General features: G+C 35.7%; 1 protein-coding gene across 1 annotated transcript in view; it reads left to right on the plus strand.

The window, feature by feature from the left end:
- Nucleotides 1-20,298, plus strand: part of FAM227B (family with sequence similarity 227 member B) — a 250,165-nt gene that overhangs the window by 31,524 nt on the left and 198,343 nt on the right. The window contains exon 4 of the mRNA XM_078151628.1: nt 17,178-17,304. Coding sequence (XP_078007754.1) covers nt 17,178-17,304 — 127 coding nt within the window. The remainder of the gene's footprint in view (nt 1-17,177; nt 17,305-20,298) is intronic.

Below are 20,298 nucleotides of genomic sequence, written 5' to 3' on the forward strand. Positions count from 1 at the left end.
AACCCCAAAATAGGGTCACAGAGAGTTGGACACAACTGAAACAACTAAGTAACAACCATAACAACTACAACCCATGAGCAGTTAATATTTCTTCATTTGTTTAGATCTGTTTTTATTTATGTGAAGAATGTTTTGTAATTGTGTTCATGTAGTTCCTATATATGTTTTGGTAGGTAGACTCCCACGTAATTCATACTATCTTATACTGTAGTTAGTTTAAATGCAGTTTCTCTCTATACTTCTTCCTTCTGGGTTTTGTTAATAATATACAGAAATGCCGATGCTTTGTGTGGGTTTACTTTATATTCTGCAACTTTGTACAGTTGGTAATTGTTTTGAGCAGTTTTTTAATTGACTCTCTAGGGTTTTTTAAGTATGCTATCATATCATTTGCAAAAACTAATAGCTTTGTTTCCTCATTGCCTGTGCTTCCCTTTTTTTTCTTTTGGTCTTATTGCTCTGGCTAGCAGTTTTAGTACAATATTGAATAACAATGGTGATAACAGATATTCTTGCTTCTGCCCCTGATTTTACAGGAATAGCTTCTAGTTTATCCCTATTACATATAATGTTTACTCTTGGTTTTAGAGAAATTATTATTCTAAGAAAAGATCCATTGGTTCCACTTCTGGAAGCCAAGATGGCAGAGTAAGAAGTAAGTCACTCTTACTGTCCCTTATTAACCCCCAAAAACCCAGAAAATATTGCCCCAGGAAAAAATCCTGGAACAGCTGAACCAGCATAAAGATGGATCTTGAGAGGTTAATGGAATAGGCCCCTCTTGCCCTGGGGGAAGGAGAGCAGTACAGAATGGGAGGCATCCCAGCAAGCTAGCAGAAAGCCCCACCTCAGCATACCAGGGGGAGATCCTGAACCTCAAGTAGTGGAAGAGGCAAACACCAACACCAGGACCCCCTAAGTACCTCAGCAAGGGCAGGGGAACCAGTGGAAACCAGATCAAAAAACCACCATGTGCCTCAGTGTTCTATGGCAACCAAGTCTCCCAATGCCTCAGCAAAGCTCTGGGAAGTGCTCCAAGGATTCCCCCCAGGTGGAGAAACATCCTGCAGCAGGGAAACATCCATCTGAAAAGAGCCAAAGAAAGTGAAAGGAAGGAAAGGCCTGGGTGAGCAGGCAACCTTCAGGGACCAGACCACCCAATCCTACCCCTAAAGTTCCAGTGTTGCTGATTCCAGCCCAACACCAGATAAGCTGCCAGAACCCTATAGCCTCCAACTGCCAGCCTTGGAGGCCCCCATCCCACAAAGCCAGTGACCAATCCCCAGGCTCCCAACACAAGAAGCTTGGGTCAAGTGCCCCCTGTTCCTCAACAGGAGAGCTCAATCTCTTTAAAGGCCAGGAAATAAGCAAATACCATGAGCAAAAAGAAACATACTATAGATTGTCATTATGGGAATAGTGAAGATCAAGGCAGAAATTCTGAAGAAGACAATATTGTCAACAAACCCACATCTGGAACCTCAAAAGGGAATATGAACTGGTCTGAAGCCCAAAAAGCCTCCTTAGAAGAGCTCAAGGAGGATTTTAAAAGTCAAAGAAGAGAGGTAGAAGAAAGATTGGGAAAAGAAATGAGAGGTATGCAAGAGAGAGTCAATAGCTTGGAAAAGGAAGGACAAAAATTAATTGTGGAAAACAAGTCCTTAAAAAACACAATTGGCCAAATGGGGGGAAAAAAGTACACTGGAAAAAAACCCAACTCCTTAAAAAGCACAATTGGCTGAATGGAAAAGGAGGTACAAAATCTAATAGAAGAAAACAACTCCTTAAAAATTAGAATTGGGCAAGTGGAAGCTAATGACACTGTGAGAGAGCAAAAATCAAACAAAAGAATGAAAAAACAGATGAAAATGTAAAATACCTCATTGGCAAAACAACTGACTTGGAAAATAGATCCAGGAGAGACAATGTAAAAATGATTGGTCTACTTGAAAATCATGATGAAAAAAAGAACCTGGACAGCATCTTTCAGGAAAACTGCCCTGAGGTCCTAGAACCAGAGGGTAAAATAGCCATACAAAGAATCCACCAATCACCTCCTGAAAAACATCCCAAATTGAAAATACCGAGGTATGTAGTAGCCAAATTCCAAATTACCAGACCAAAGAGAAAATACTGCAAGCAGCCAGAAAGAAACAATTTGAATATCATAGAACCACAGTCAGGATTATGCAGGACTTTGCAGGTTCTACATTAAAAGATAGTACAGCATAGAATATGATATTCCATTAAGGCAAGAGAGCTTGGATTACAACCAAGGATCAACTACCCAGCAAAAGTGAGCATAATCTTTCAGGAGAGGAGATGGACATTCAATGAAATAAAAGAATTCTAAACCTTCCTGATAAAAAGACCAGAGCTCAACAGAAAATTTGATCTTCAAATGCAAGACTCAAGAGAGACATAAAAAGGTAAACAGGACAGAAAATAAACATGTTATTTATAAGGGTAAGTTGTTTACATCCCTACAAGATGAAACTTGTAACTCTTGAGAACTGTATTGTTATTACACCACTTTAAAAGACATTACATAGAGAGGGGTGGGTATAAAATTGACTTTAATGTAATGATAAAAAAAAATCTAATGAAGTGGGTTAAATGGATCTAAGTAAGTGGATTAATCTGATCTAGCTTAGGAAATGTACTGGGAGAAAAGGAAAGGAGGAGGCAGAAAAGGGTAAATTATGTTATAGGAAAAGGCACAAAAACTCATTACAGTAGAGGGAAAGAATGGCGGGGAGATAAGCATTGTTTGAACCTTGCTGTCATCAGATTTGCTTAAGGAGGGAATAACAATCAGTTAAGTGTAGAAATCTAACTTGCCCTATAGGCAGTAGGAGGGAAAATGGAAAAGAAAAGAGAGGGAGTAAATAGAAGGGAGGGAAGAAGTACTAAGGATAAAGGGGAAGAAAAGGGAGGGGACCTAATAGAAGGGAGGTGGGACTGAGGGAGGAGGTGGTCAAAAGCAAAACACTAGTAGAAGGGAAGGGGAGAAAGGAGAAAGAAAAGCATAAATGGAGAGGGGGATAGGATAGAGAGAAAGACACAGATAGTAATCATAACTGTGAATGTGAATGGGATGAACTGTCCCATAAAACAGAAATGGATGGCAGAATGGATTAAAAACCATAATTTTACAATGTGTTGTTTACAAGAAACACATTTGAAACAGGGACAAACACAGGGTAAAGGTAAAAGGCTGGAGTAGAACATATTATGCTTCAACTAAAGTAAAAAAAGCAGGGGTAGCAATCCTGATCTCAAACAAAGCAAAAGCAAAAATAGATCTTATTAAAAGAGATAAGGAAGGAAACTACATCCTGCTAAAAGGCACCATAGACAATGAAGTAATACCACTACTAAACATATATGCACCAAATGGTAGAGCATCCAAATTATTAGAGAAGAAGTTCAAAGAGTTACAGGAAGAAATAGACAGCAAAACTATACTAGTGGGGGACCTCAGCCTCCCCCTCTCTGAACTAGATAAATCTAACCATAACATAAATAAGAAAGAAGTTAAGGAGATGAATAGAATTAGAAAAGTTGGATATGGTAGATCTCTGGAGAAAATTGAATGGGGATAGAAAAGAATATGCTTTTTTCTAGTGGCACATGGCACATACACAAAAATTGACCGTACTAGGGCATAAAAACCTCACAATCCAATGCAGAAGGGCAGAAATATTAAAATGCATCCTTTTCAGATCATGATGAAATAAAAATTATATTTAGTAAAGGGCCATGGAAAGATAGATTAAAAATTAATTGGGAACTAAATAATCTCATCCTAAGGAATGAATGGGTCAAACAACAAATAATAGAAACAATCAATAACTTCATTCAAGAGAAAGACAATAATGAGACAACATACCAAAACTTATGGGATGCAGTGAAAGCAGTTCTTAGGGGAAGTTTTATGTCTCTAAATGCTTATATGAATAAAATAAAGAAAGAGGAGATCAATAAACTGAGCATACAACTAAAAAAAAACTAGAAAAAGAACAAATTAAAAATCCTCAATTAAACACTAAATTGGAAATATGGAAAACCAAAGGAGAAATTAAGAAAACTGAAATTTAAAAAACTAGTGAACTAATAAATAAAACTAAGAGTGGTTTTATGGGAAAAAAAAGAATAAAATAGATAAACCTTTGGTCAATTTAATAAAAAAAAGAAAGAAAGAAAAAAGAAAACCAAATTACCAGTATCAAAAATGAAAATGGTGAATCCACCACCTAGGAAGAGGAAATTAAAACAATAATTAGGAACTATTTTGCTCAACTGTATGCCAATACATTTGACAATCTTAGTGAAATGGATGAATATTTACAAAAATATAAATTGCCCAGATTAACAGAAGAAGAAATAAAATACTTAAATAACCTCATCTCAGAAAAAGAAATTGAACAAGCTATCAATGAACTTCCTAGGAAAAAATATCCAGGGCCAGATGGATTTACAAGTGAATTCTATCAAACATTTAAGGAACAATTAATTCCAAGACTATATAGACTATTTGGGAAAATAGCAAAGAAATCTTACCAAATTCTTTCTATTATAAAATATGGTGCTGATACCTAAACTGGGAAGAGTCAAAACAGAGAAAGAAAATTATAGACCAAGTTCCCTAATGAATTTAGATGTGAAAGTTTTAAATAAAATATTAAAAAATAGATCACAGCAAATTATCACAAGAATAATACACTATGACCAGGTAGGATTTATATTAGGAATGCAGGGCTAGTTCAATATTAGGAAAACTATCAGCAGAATTGATCATATCAACAGTAAAACAGAAACCACATGATCATGTCAATAGGTGCAGAAAAAATTTTTGACAAAATACTATACCCATTCCTATTAAAAACACTAGAGAGCATAGGAATAAATGGAGTCTTCCTTAAAATAATAAGTAGCATATACCTAAAACCTTCAGCAAGCATCATATGTGATGGGGACAAACTGGAAGCATTTCTAGTAAGATCGGCAGTGAAACAAGGATGTCCATCATCACCACTGTTGTTCAATATTGTACTGGAAATGTTAGCTTTAGCAATAAGAAAAGAAAAAGAAATTGAAGGTATTGGAATAGGCAAAGAAGAAACAAAGCTATCGCTCTTTGCAGATGATACAATGATATACTTAGAGAATCCTAGAGAATCAAGTAAAAAACTACTTGAAATAATAAACAACTTCAGCAAATTTACAGACTAAAAAATAAACCCACATAAATCATCAGCACTTTTATATATTACCAACAAAGCCCAACAGCAAGAGATAGAAAGAGAAATTCCATTTAAAGCTACGTAGACATTATAAAATATTTAGGAGTCCACCTGCTGAAACAAACCCAGGAACTATGTGAACACAATTACAAAACACTTTCCACACAAAGTCAGATCTAAATAATTGGAAAAACATCAGTTGCTCATGGGTAGGCCAACCTAATATAATAAAAATGACAGTTCTAAGATGGGGGCAGCTAGGTGGCACAGGCCCTGAAGTCAGGAGGACCTGAGTTCAAATCCGGCCTCAGACCAAACACTTGACAGTTACTAGCTGTGTGACCCTGGGCAAGTCACTTAACCCCGGTTGCCTAAAAGCAAAACAAAAAAAAAAGACAATTCTACCTAAACTAATTTACTTATTCAGTGCCATACCAATCAAAGTACTAAAAAAATTATTTTATAGAGAGAGAAAAAATAACAAGATTCATTTGGAATAACAAAAGGTCCAGAATATCAAGGGAACTGATGAAAAGAAATGCAGGGGAAGGTGGCCTAGCTCTTCCAGATGTTAAATTGTATTATAAAGCAGCAATCATCAGAACTATCTGGTACTGGCTAAGAAATAGAGTAGTGGATCAGTGGAATAGGTTAGGTACAAGACACAGTAGTCAATGACTACAGTAATCTACTATTTGATAAACCCAAAGACCCCCAGCTTCTGGGATAAGAACTCACTATTTGACAAAAACTGCTGGGAAAACTGGAAAAGAATATGGCAGAAACTAGACATAGACCAAAATCACACCATATACCAAAATGGGTTCATGATTTAGATATAAAGGCTGATACTATAAGCTGGGAGAGATACTATAAACTGGGACAGCAAAGAATAGTTCACTTATCAGATTTATGGAAAGCAGAAGAATTCATGACCAAACAGGAGATAGAGAGCATTATGCAAATGGATAGTTTTGATTACATTAAATTAAAAAGGTTTTGCACAAACAAAGCCAATGCAACCAAGATTAGAAGGGAAGTAGAAAATTGGGAAAGAATTTTTGCAACCAGTGTCTCTGATAAGAGCCTCATTTCTAAAATATATAGAGAAGGAAGTCAAATTTATAAAAATACAAGTCATTCCCCAATTGATAAATGGTCAAAGGATATGAACAGGCAGTTCTCAGATGAAGAAATTAAAGCCATCTGTAGTCATAAGAAAAAAATGCTCTAAATCACTATTGATTAGAGAAATGCAAATCAAAACAACTCTGAGGTAGCACATCACACCTATCAGATTGGCCAACATGACAAGAAGGAATTTGATAGGACTCCTTCTTTACCTATTTTTCAAACAACTTACATAGTATTCTATTTAATTGTTCTTTAAATGTTTGGTAGAATTTGCTTATAAATCCATCTGGTTCTTCAGTGTTTTTCTTAGGGAACTTATTTATGGTTTGTTCAATTTCTTTTTCTAAGACAGGGTTATTTATTTATCTTCCTTCTTTTATTATTCTGGGCAATTCATATTTTTGTAAATAATCATCCATTTTCATTTAGACCATCAGTTTTACTAGCATGAAGTTGGGCAAAATAGTTCCTAATAATTGTTTTAATTTCATCTTCATTGGTGGTGCATCCACGCTTTCCATTTTTGATACTAGTAATTTGTTTTTCTTTTTAAAAATCAAAGTAGTTGATGGTTTCTCTATTTTATTGGTTGTTTTTTTCACAAAACCAATTCTTGGTTTTATTTATTAGCTCCATCACTTTTTTACTTTCATTTTACTTTTTATTTTATTTATTTTGTTAGTCTCTCTTGATTTTTGAGAATTCTATGTTGATGTTTAATTGGAGTTTTTTTTTGTTTTTTGTTTGTATTGGGTTTTTTTTTTCATCTGCACGTCTAATTCATTGATCTGTTCTTTTTCCATTTTATTTATGTAAATGTTTGGAGATATAAATTTTCCCCTAATTACTACTTTGGCTACATCCCACAAATTTTGGTATGTAGTCTCATTGTTGTCATTATCTTTAATGAAATTATTGGTTCTTTCTATGATTTGTTCTTTGGCCCACTCATTCTTTAGAATTAGATTATTCAGTTTCCAATTAATTTCAATCTATGCTTCAAAGACCTTTTATTGAGGTTTGAAAGTGGTGAATTTAATATGTCTGCTTTTTTTGCTTTTGTTTGTGAGGTTTTTATGTCCTAATACATGGTCAGTTTTCTTTTTCTTTTTCTTTTTTATTTAAACTTTTACAAAGTGATAATTACAAGACTTTTTAGAAATTAACACAAGTTACAAAGTTTTCTGCATGGTCAATTTTTGTGAAGGTTTTGTACACAGTTAAGAAATCAGTATAGTCCTTTTTATTCCCATTCACTATTTTCTAGATGTGTATCATATCTAGCTGTTCTAAAATAATACTTATTTCCCTAACTTCTTTCTTGTTTATTTTATAGTTATATTTATCTAGATCTTATAGAGATAAATTAAGGTCCCCCACTAGTATAGTTGCACTGTCTATTTCCTCCTGTAACTAATTTAATTTTTCCTTCAAGAATTTGAATGCTATGCCATTTAGTGTATATATGTTTAGTATTGATGGTACTTCATTGTCTATGGTACCTTTTGGCAAAATTTAGTTTCTCTTAATATATCTTTTAATTAAGTCTATTTTGCATTTGCTTTGTCTGAGATAATGATCAATAACCCTGACTTTTTAAATTGCAACTGAAATATAATAGATTCTGCTTCAGCCTCTTATTTTAATTCTGTGTGACTTTCCATTTCAAGTGTATCTCTTATAAACCACATATTGTTGGATTCTGGTTTCTAATTCATTCTGCTGTCCACTTCCATTTTATGGGTGAGTTTATTCCATACACATTCACTGCTATGAATTTCCTTCCATCCTATTCTAGTTTATTTATTTTTCTTTTTTTTTTGCCCAGTCTTCATCTCAAAAGTTTGTTTTGCTTCTGACCATTGCCTCCCTTAATCTATCATCTCTCTTCACCTCTCTCTTTTCTATTAATCCCTTCCCTTCCCACTTCCGTAAAATTAATTTCTATATCCATCTGTGTGTGTATATATACTCTTGCCTCCTCAAATCAGTTCAGATGAGAGAAGTTCAAGTATTGCCCACTCTTCCACCATTTTCCCCTCCATTCTAAAAATTTTTCCTTGTACATCTCTTTTATATGAAATAAATTTCCCCATTCTCCATCTCCCTTCCCCTTTCTCCTAATGCACTTCTTTTTATCACCTTTTCATTCTTCTTATGAGATCATTCCAATGCAATAGATGAAACTCTAAGTAGACGTCCACTTGTCCTAATGATGATAATGTTCTTAGGGGTTACAGGTATCATTTTCCCCCATGGGAATGTAAACAATTTAACCTTATTAAATCTCATATGATTTCTCACTCATGCTTATCTTTTAGTGCTTCTCTTGAGTCTTGTGTTTAAATATCAAATTTTCTATTCATCTCTGGTCTTTTCATCAAGAATGCTTGAAAGTTCTCTATTTCATTGAACATGTATTTTTCCCCTGTAATATTATACTTGGTTTTGCTCAATAGATTATTCTTGGTTGCAATCTTAGCCCCTTTGACTTCTGGAAAATCATATTGCAAGCCCTCCACTCCTTTATGGTGGTAGCATCTAAATCTTGTATGAAATTGACTGTGGCTCCACAATATTTCAGTTGTTTCTTTCTGGCTACTTGCAGTATTTTCTCCTTGACCTGAGAGCTCTATATTTTGGCTGTAATGTTCCTGGGAGTTTTCATTTGAGAATTTCTTCTGGTAGGTGGCATGGATTCTTTCAGTTTCTATTCTGCCCTTGAAGGTATCTGGGCAGTTTTCCTTCACATTTCTTGAAGTGTATCTAGGCTTATTTTTTTGATCATGGCTTTCAGATTGTCCAATAATGCTTAAATTATCTTTCTTGATGTATTTTTTTTTCAGACCAATTGTTTTTCCTATCAGAGATTTCATATTTTATTCTCTTTTTCACTCTTTTTTACTTTGTTTTATTATTTATTGATGTCTTATGGAGTCATTAACTTTCACTTGACCAATTATAATTTTTAAGAAGTTATTTTCATATCTCTTTTAGCATTTGGTCAGTTCTGGCTTTTATTTTTAATTTTCTGTGAGGTAACTGGGGTTAAGTGACTTACTTCGGGCCACACAGCTCCTAAGTGTCAAGTGTTTGAGGGTGGATTTGAACTCAGATCCTTCAGACTCCAGGGCCAGTGCTGTACCCACTGTCAATTCTGATTTTTAAGAAATTCTTTTGTTCAGTATTATTGTGCCTCTTTTGCCAAACTTAATTTTCTCTTTATAATTTTCTTGTATAGCTCTTATTTATTTCCCTAATTTTCCCCTACCATTCTTAATTGATTTTTAAAATCTTTTGATCTTTTACAAACCTCTTTAACTCTTATAGGAATTGTTGTTGTGTTTGTGTCTAATCTGTCTTTTTCTTTGTGGCTTTGCTTGTAGTTGTTTTCAAGTCATTGTCTTCCTCCGAGTTTGTGTTTTGAGCTTCCCTGTTACCATAGCAGCTTTTTATGGTTAGGTTCTTTTTGTGGTGGTGATGGTGGTGGTGGTTGTTTGCTCATTTTCAGCCTACTTCTTGACTTTGAACTTTATGTTGGAGTTGGACTCTGCTCACCTCAGGGAGAGTGGTCTCAGCTTCTATCTATTGTGTCCCCCTATTTTCACAACTCAATCTGTACGCCTATAGGTTTTTGGTGCATCCAAGGTGGTGTGATCCAGGGAGTGATAGGGTTACTGCCTTCCTGGAATGCACTTTGCTCCTTATCCAAGTAGGACCCCTGCTCCCATATGACTATGATGGCTCCTCTCCACCATGGAACTGTGGCCCCAAACTGGATAATCAACAACCAAACTTCCAAATGGTACCTGATCCTCCACTCAGTACTAGTCCTCTGGGATTTCCTTTTAACTGGTTGTTCAGTCCTTTTACTCTCCCTGGGTACTAATGTTACTATTCTCACAGCTGTTTCTTCTGCCTGCCTTTACCACCACCCAGTATCTCTCTTACAGGACCAGACTCTAAGGCAGCCTCCACCTTAGTATCCATAGACCTCTTTTTCTGTATTCCTAAGCTCTCCTGGGCTGGAAAAATGACTTACTATGACTTTTCTTGTCTTTCTCATTCAGAATCCTGTTTGGTGTTTTCCATAAGTGTTTTGTAGGAGAGCTATTAGGGAAGGTTTGGCAATTGTGACCTTTCACTCTGCCATTTCAACTCTCCCTCACTTACATTTCATCTTAATTCTATTGGAATGATCATCGCCATTTAGAAGATGGCTGTGTCTATATACCTATATAACTAGTCTCCCTCAAAGCTACAAACTTCTTGGTAAATGACTGTCAGAAATTTGGCTCAGACTAAAATCTTATACCATAATTAACAAAAAGCTCCAAATAGATTTGTGGCTAAAATATGTATTTGTACATCATAAAAAATTTAAAGAAGAATGTAAAGAGATAACAATTATGGCTAGGGAAATAATTCTTAACTGAAGAAGGAACAGAGGTAGTCACAGAAGACAAAGTGGACAATTTAAAGTAAAATGGAAAAACTTTTCCACAAAATCAATGCAGCTAAAATATATTAGAAGCAGTTATATTGAGAAGAAATTTTTGCAGCAAACTTCTAGGTGAATTATGTGATATTATGTGGGATTATGTGAATTTGTGCAGATTGAAATGAGCAGAGCCAAGAGAACAATTTACATGAAGACCACAGTAATGAAAAGGAAAATAACTTTGAAAGAAGTCAGAACTCTGATTAATGCAATAACTAATCTTGACTCTAGAGGACTGATGATAAAACATACCTCTCCTCTTGGCAAAGATATGATGTCTTATGTGTGTAGATGAGAAATACTCTGTTGGCTATAACTAGCACATTAGTGTATCCTATTTAGCTACACTTCTTTGTTCAAAGGGAGGGTTCAGTTGTGGAGCATGCAAAGGAAGGCATTGAGAAGTAATAGTTATATAAAAATGCACCTATAAAACATTTCTCAAAGAATCAATAAGCATTTATAAAGTTCTTACAATGTGTGAGGCATTCTGATTGGTGCTGGTGATGCCAAGACAAAGTAAAAATAGCACCTGCCCTTAAGGAACTTACATTCTAGCGGGGGGTTGGGGGGGAATGTGTGTGTGTGTGTGTGTTGTGTGTGTGTGTGTGTGTGTGTGTGTGTGTACAATATAAATACAGTAGATAGAAGGTAACCTTAGGAGAGTGAGGCACTATTATTTGGGGGAAGGGGGGTTGGGAGGATGAAAAAAGGTGTCCTGCAGGAGGTGGCACTTGAAATGAGTCTTAAAGAAAGCCATGGAGTCTAAGAATTGCAGGTTAGGGGGAAATGCATTCTAGGATGGGATACTGCCAGTGCAAAGAGATAAGAGGTGTGTGAAGAACAGCACATAGGTTAGTATGTTTAGGCCATAGAATGTGGGGAAGGGAGTCATGTTAAAATATTGGAAAGAGAGTAAGAGAACAAGTTGTGAAGGACATTCTGGAAGAAGAGAAGCAAAAAGCAACACCATTAAATAAACCATGATCTCCATATGAGCAAAACATATTGATCTTAATAGAGACAATATGAGGATTATAGGTCTTCCAGAAGAATGTGACAAGTAAGAAAACTAAACACTTTAATGCAAGAAATAATACAAGAGGGGCAGCTAGGTGGCACAATGGATAGAGCTCCAGCCTTGGAGTCAGTAGGCCCTGAGTTCAAATCTGGCCTCAGACACTTGACACTTACTACTTGTGTGACCCTGGGCAAGTCACTTAACCCCATTGCCTAACCAAAAAAACAAAACAAAACAAAACAAAATTATACAAGAAAACTTCCCAGAACTTTTGAATACAGAAAATGAAGTGCCACTAGAAAAAATCCACAGATTGCCTCCAGAATAAAAATTTCAGGTGAGCTAAAGGGCAACAAAAATAAACACATTACGGGTGTGACATAAAATACAGATATGACCTGTGTGACCGGAAAAGGACGCTTTTTATTTCTCCTTTTGTTTTCTATTTGTGTTTTTTTATTTTTGTCTTTTTTATTTGAACTTTGTGTCCTTAATATTAATTTATTTAACCTCTTCTATTAAAGTCTGTCTGAAGTAACAGTAAAAAAAGTTATATGGAATTAAGCATATTAATGATGTCTATTTTGCTTCCAAGTTATTTGCAAATTCATAGCTTCCACAGCTAGATGTAAAAAGCAGTGACTTCCTCAACCCAGCAGATTCTAGGATACTATTAGGATTCTAGGATTCCTTAGCTATGTGCAATATTGAAGCCAAAAAAAAAAGAAAGTTTTAAACTGCATCAAAGTTTAAAATAATTGCAAGTGATTATGTTATATAGAAAAAAATCTACATTACCTACTTCTGTATAAATGTCTGTTAATCCATAAATATTTTATAACTTCATCGCTAATTTTCTTAATTGTTTCTTTTTAAGCCTAATCAACATGATGAAGATCTCTTGTTTGATAGGATTGCAGAAAACTATGTGTCACTTATCATGAAAGTCCCCAACTTTAGAAAAGATACTTTTTTTAAGGTAAAAGTTATATGAGAATTAATTAGTTTTGCTGATTAGTTCTGAACATTAACAGAGTCGATCATTCTTAAGGGATTCTTTTTAGTATATAAGAGAAAATGTTTGGTTGATCATTAGGGTGTAGATGGCATTCATGGAATAAATGTTGGTAACGTCAAGTCTTCATAAATAAGAATGTCTTTTTTCATAATATTGCATGCTATACTATCTGTCAGAATTAAATATTCTTTGGGGCAGCTAGGTGGTGCAGTGGATAGAGCACTGGCTTTGGAGTCAGGAGGACCTGAGTTCAAGTCTGGCCTCAGACCAAACACTTGATACTCTAGCTGTGTGACCCTGGTCAAATCACTTAACCTCATTGCCTAGCCAAAAGAAGAAGAAGAAGAAGAAGAAGAAGAAGAAGAAGAAGAAGAAGAAGAAGAAGAAGAAGAAGAAGAAGAAGAAGAAGAAGAAGAAGAAGAATTAAATATTCTTTCTGAACTTTGATCACCATTTAAAATTTAGCAGTATTTGAAAAATAATCACCAGGATTATGGAGATCAAATGTAGGTGAATCTATTCACCTATCTACTAATTAGATTAATTTACTAATTAGATATTTATTTTTAACTTTCAAAAAGATCTTTTCAGGCCTACAAAGAATATAAATGCATGTTACATATTTTGGCTGAAGACCAAATACTAACATCTTCAACAATGAAAAATAATGAGTAAATTAATAGATTTGAGTTCTGTTTGAATATTCCTGTTGTCAAGATTAATTACTAGTTTCCACTCTGAATAAGATCACAAATGCCATGGATATGTGCAAATTTGCTAAGATTTCCACAAATATTGTTTACATATCAAGCTACTTGTCAAGTATTGCGTTTTGATCTGTATAAATCAGATGTAAGGCCTTACTTAAACTAATAAATGATTATCTTTCAAAATAGTACAAATGAAACCCTGGTGCCAAGCTTGCCAATTGGGTTTTTAACAGTTCTTCACCTGTAATTATAAATCCAACACAATTAGTGGTTACACACATATTCATACCATTTGTGTATAAAGGTAGCTTGGTGCACCAGATAGAGTAGAGGAATGATCTTAAAGCTCAGAAGACCTGGGTTCTAGTTTCACCTCTGACAAATGTTCATTGTGTGATCCTGATATGTCCTTTAATCTCTCAATGGTCTATGCATCTCACTAAGGCTATAGATTGTAAAGAAGGCTCTGACCTGCACTGTGAAAGGAAGTTTTCTTACCTAGGAGTTACTTTTTCTAATATTAAATGTCCAGTCCCTAACCCAATTTGTAGATGTGTTTATAGTAATATATTTTAATTGAATTTCATGTATATATATATATATACACATATATATATACATATATATATACATATATATATTTATGAATACAGGATTTTATAATAGTGAAAATGAATAGTTATGATAGTTTTAATGTTAGAACATATTGGAAGTTCTTTTATAATTATAGCCATAAATGATTTTGATGTTTAGGGAGATGCATTAACTTTTACATACTATAGTGCTATTGCTATAATATCATTAATTACCAGTTTTTAACAGATCAGTACTTTCATTAAATTAATTTTACCTCTATAATACTCCAAAGCAAAATATTCTTAATGACCACTATATATAAACTTAAAGAAAATTAGAACTAAACCTTAGCCCTCATCTGCTCCAAATACCTCATTGTACATCATGTTGTCCAGAGAAATGAAGTAATTTGTTTAAAGTCACCCAAATAGTGCTAGAGCTGTGATAAGAACCCAGACTATCAGTTTGTTGATCTTTCTAGTAGGTCATACTGATTCCCTATCAGTCAGTCAATAAACATTTATTGATCACCTACTGTATTCATGTGTTAATGATTATATAGGTAACATACAAATATATGAATATATACACATGTACATATATATGCATATACATGCATATATGTGTATGTATTCATTCATTCATTCATTCATTTATTGCAGTGGCTAGTGCCAGGTCTAGACTTACCTTGCTGAGTTCAAATCTGGTCTCAGACACTTACTAGCTGTGTGACTGTGGGCAAGTCTCTTAACTCTGTTGGCCTCAGTTTTCTCATCTGTAAAATGAAATGGAGAAGGCAATGGCAAACCACTCCAGCAACTTTGCCAGGAAAACCCCAAATAGGGTCACAAAGAGTTGGACACAACTGAAATGACTGACAAACAACAATAGAAAAAAGTGAGATTGGAGAAAGATCTCTCCTAGAAGGTGGGATTTTAGCTGAGACTTGAAGGAACTGGGAAACCTAGAAGGTAGAGATGAGTAAGCAGAATTCCTGACATGAGGGACAATCATTGAAGATACCCAGATATGGGAAATGGCATAACTTGTGCAAGGAGGCCAGTGTCATTGGATCACAGAGCATGGTTGGATGAGAAAGTTGGAAGACTAGAAAGGCAGGAGGAAGTGAGATCATGAAGGGCTTAGAAGGGCTTTTTCTATTTGATCCTAAAAGTAATGGGGAACCACTGGAGTTGACTGAATAAAGAAATGACACGTTCAGAACTGTACTTTAGGAAGATCAATTTGACAGCTTAGAAGATAGATTTGGGTGAGGAGAGACTTGAGGTAGGGAGATCAACCAGTAGACTGCTGAAATAGTCCAAGTGTGAGGTGATAATGGCCTGCTCTAGGGTGGTAGCAATATAAAAGAAGAAAAGGAGGTATATACAAGAGATATTATAAGGTAAAATTAATAAGATTTGGCAACAGGTTGGATATGGAGTGTGAGAGAAAGAGGGACAAGTTGAATATAATACCTGGATTATAAGCCTGGTTGCCTGGTTATTCTTGATATTAGTAGGGAAGTTAGAACAAGGGAGTGCTTGGGGAGAAAGATAAGTTCAGTTTTAGACATGCTGAGCTTGAAATATCCACGTGACAACTAGTTTGAGACATTCAGTAGTTAGTTGGAGATAAACTGGAGGTGAGGAAAGAGATTGGGAATACATAAGTAGATCTGATAATCATTAGTATAAAGATGATAATTGAATCCATGAAGCTGATAAGATCCCACAATAAGTAAAATAATATAAAGATAAAAAAGAGCATTGGCGACAGAGTCAAGGGGCACACTAACAATTAGAAGGCATGACTTAAACAAAGATTCAGCAAGGAGAGTGAGGAGCATTCAGGCAAATAGAAGGAGATCCAGGAGAGAATAATGTAATTAGAGATAAGAGAGTATCAAAGAACAAAGGGTGATCAACAGTGTTAAAAGATGCAGAAAAATAAATATGTGTGTGTGTGTGTGTGTGTGTGTATGCACAACACATACACACAGACATAAATTGAGAAAAGGCTATTATATATTTGGCAATTAAGAGATCATTGACGACTTGCAAGAGAGTTCCAATTGAATTATGAGGTCAGAAACCAGATATAGAATGTTAAGAAATGAGTGGATGGAGAGGCAATGGAGGTATTGATTGTGGATTCTCAAGAAATTTCACTACAAAATGGAGGAAAGATATAGGATGCTATCTAGTGGGGATTGATGGATCAAGAGGAGATTTTTTGAGGATGGAGAATACATGGCTATGTTTGTAGGCAGAATGGAAATAACCAACATACAGGGAAAGATTGGAAACAAGTGAGGTGGGGGATAAGGGAAGAGAAAGTAAGGAAAGGGAAGGCAAGGGAAGGGAAAGGAGAGAAAGGGAAGGCAAGGGAAAGGAAGTGAAGGAAGTGAGAGAGTAGGGACAATAGAGAGGCAATCTGCTGAAGCATACAAAATGGAATAGAATTAAAGGTGTATGTAAAAAAATTTGCCTTGGCAAAGAGAAGTGCCACCTTTTCATATGAGATAGGAGTGAAGGATAGTTAGGCACAGAAGGCATCTGAGTGACATGAGATTAAGAGGAGGGTAGAAGAGAGAGCTCTTGATGAATGATCTCAACTTTTTCAGTGAAATATGTTAGTTAACTCTCTGGTAATAAGTGGAAAGAATTGTGGACATTTTTAAATGATATTTTAGACAATTTCCAATCCTTATTTTAGCTATTAATTTTACCCTTCCACCATACCAATCATTCCAAGAACTGCTGAAAAAAAAAAGCAAACTGACATATTTGATTTTCAATTATTTTTTCCATTTTATGCCTTACCCTACCCTCTTTGGAGGAGGTATGAACAAGTTTTGAATTGTTCTCAAACTGGAAGGAGATATGAGGAAGAGTAAAAAAGTACTAATATAATACATTACCTAGATAAATATCCCCCCTATAATTAATGCTTGTTTATATTTTGATAGCTCTATCCTGACTGGTTGTCACAAGCCATTTATATAATATTTCAAGAAGCATGTCCAGACTCCTCTCAGCTATTTAATGATGCATTTAAAGCAGAACTGGTGATCACCATGTATAAGTGGATGACAGGTACTGTGATGTTATTTAAATATTCATATTTTCTAATGTGCCTAAACCATGGACCCCAGCTTATAGTAGATCAAGATTTCTTGGTAGATTTGAAACCTTGCTTTGTTCATCTCTCACCCAGTCACTATGATCTTGCCTCCATTTCTTCCAAGTCCCAGCCCATGAAGTTTGCTGTGGTTCCCAGTAAGAAGGAGAACACTGAGATCATTTCCTCCACCTGTCCTCAAAGACCTTCATTTCAGTACATCACACTACCCATTCCACCATGACCACCGATATTATCACTGCCACATCTATTTTTATCTCAAGACTTTGAGAAAATGTAAAGTTATTCCTCTTCATAACAAAGTTGGGATTTCTTGATTTAAAGAATATTTAGGAGTTTCTTAGTAGAGTTGACTATAGTATTTGCCAAAACCTTTACTATGTTTTACTACCGAAACACAAGCATTCTTGACCATCATATCACTCTGTTGACTCATTTTTATCTAGTTGTCAATGCAAACCTAGCACTTTTCTGATGGAGTCAGATGAAGTAAAAAGAATTAGACTGTCACCTCCATTCTTCTTTAAATACTGAGCATATAACAGTGCTTATCCATTTATAATTTAAATTTTATTTAGAATCGTTATGGGCAGAACTGTAATATGTGTCTGGAAGGACAGGAAAGGAAAACTAGAAATGACATTACATCTTCCACTTCTACTTTTTCTTTTAGGAAAGAGGTGATTGAGGGAGGAAATAAAGAAGATAGTCAACCACTTTTCTCCTAATTTGAAGTCCTATTACAATAGGATATTAACTAAAGTACATGGATATCACTCTCGTATGTTTTAAGGGGACAGGAACTGTGTTACAATATACAAAAGGTCAGCTTTAGAGCTAGGAAGACCTGGATTTAGACCCAATCTCTAACACATGTTGGCCTTATGACAATGGGCAAACCACTTAAACTTTCAGTGCCCCAGACAATTTTATAAGATGTAAATTACAAACAAATTGAGAGTCTGCTACCAGAAGCTAACCAGAAATCAGAGGGCCAGATTTTTTAAAAAAGTAATAAAAAAGAAAACATTTTAAAGCAATAACCTAAGTACAGTTTGCCTTTGAGGTAAGGATGCTTTCTTTTTTATTTTCATGAATTGACTTTCTTTGGGTAGATCACATCCCTTCTTCTAAAACTCTTACCCAAAATTGAAAGAGACCTCAGTATGTGATATGCTGGCACAAACGTGCTGTGTGGACTCCGACATTTACTAACTATATGACCATTGGCAAGTCCTATGACCTCCTCTCTGAACCTGGAAAATGGGGATAATAATGCGTGATTTACCTACTTCACAGGGTTTAGAATAAGGAAAGTGATTTGTAAACTTTAAATATGCAAAGATTGTAACTTGTTGTTATTATTATTATTATTATATTCCATGTCTTCATTGTGTTACACTTCTTTCAGTTCCTGCCCCAACTTGGACTTGCATATTGTGTACCTGACTATTCCGGGTTCAAGGCAGTTTCTAGATCCACCCTCCTAAAACTACAGATCATGAGCCCAATCAGTGCATTCACCTTTGGCTTTGAAAGCCCCTCATAACTTGGTCCCTTCCTACCAGTTTTCTTATACTTTATACCCTCTTATTCCCTCCCCTCCCACGTAATTATGTTATCCAGAGGCATTGACCTTCTTAATGCATCTCAACCAAGCCTCTCTATCTCTCAACTTTTGGCACTTTTACTGGCTACCTCCCATGCCTACAACTTTCTTTCCCATCTCCACTTTCTAGCTTTCCTGGCTTCCTTCAAGTCTCAGCAAACTCCCGCCTTCTACAAGAAAATTTTCTCCATCCTCTCAATCTTGGATCATTACCTCTGAAATTATCTCCAATTTGCCCAGCATATTTCCTATTTGTACATAGGTATTTGCATGTTTTTTCTGCCATTAGAATGTGTGTTTCTTGAGAGCAGACACTATTTTTTGTCTTTCTTTATATCACCAACATCTGGCATGGTACTTAGCATATAGTAGGTGCTCAATAAATGTTTGTTACCTAATACCTAATAGTCATCCAGTTGATATAGTTAGCTCAAAGCAAAGGCATTTATTGATGGCACATCACAAAGAGCAGTAACAAAATATTTCTCCCATGAATCTGGGGTGTACTTTCCCACAAGTACAGAATACCAGTAGGAAGAGTGGGCACTCTCAGATAATATGCTACTAAAGAGGTACACATGTAGGGAACATGTGTGGCCAAGGTGTCTGAGACTTATGCCACCACAAGGCTCCAGTGTCCTTTTTTATCCTTGCAGTAACCTCATGATGATCCCCCATAACACAGTGTCTGTGCTAGAGAGATCACTCAGCCGGACCCCCTCATCCACACCCTCTCCATAACTCAGTTCTTGACTGCCAGGGCTAAGTCCCTCCTAACTTAAGAGGACTCTCACAACTGACTTCAGAGCTGACAAATTTTATTTTAAAGGCCACCAGGGATGTGGCTGATCCCTCAGCCAGCCAAGGACTGTCTCCACCAAATTTGATTGAGGAACTTCCTCATGTCTCCTAAAGGGTCCAATAAGTGCCTCATACCTCCTTTAGACCACCATTATAAGTGCACGTTAAAATTAGACTCATATTCAAAGTTGGCAAGTTCTATTGATTCCTGAAATAATGACCCCTGAAAGGGGCAGCTAGGTGGCACAGTGGATAGAGTGCCAGGTCTAGAGTCAAGAAGACACCTCTTTCTGAATTCAAATCTGGCCTCAGATACTTACTACCTATGTGACCTTGGCCAAGTCACTTAAGCCTGTTTGCCTTGGTTTCCACATCTGTAAAATGAGCTGGAGAAGGAAATGCAAACCATTCCAGTATCTTTGCTAATAAAGCCCCAAATGGGGTCACAAAGAGTTGATCTGAATGACCACAACAATCTGTTCCTCAAGGTAGCAGATCTATCGCCTCCTTCCCATTCCAGTCTTCTATCTGCCTCCAG

This window comes from Phascolarctos cinereus, unplaced genomic scaffold, assembly GCF_003287225.1.
Source record: "Phascolarctos cinereus isolate Bilbo 61053 unplaced genomic scaffold, phaCin_HiC Scaffold_3;HRSCAF=262, whole genome shotgun sequence".
NCBI lineage: Eukaryota > Metazoa > Chordata > Mammalia > Diprotodontia > Phascolarctidae > Phascolarctos > Phascolarctos cinereus.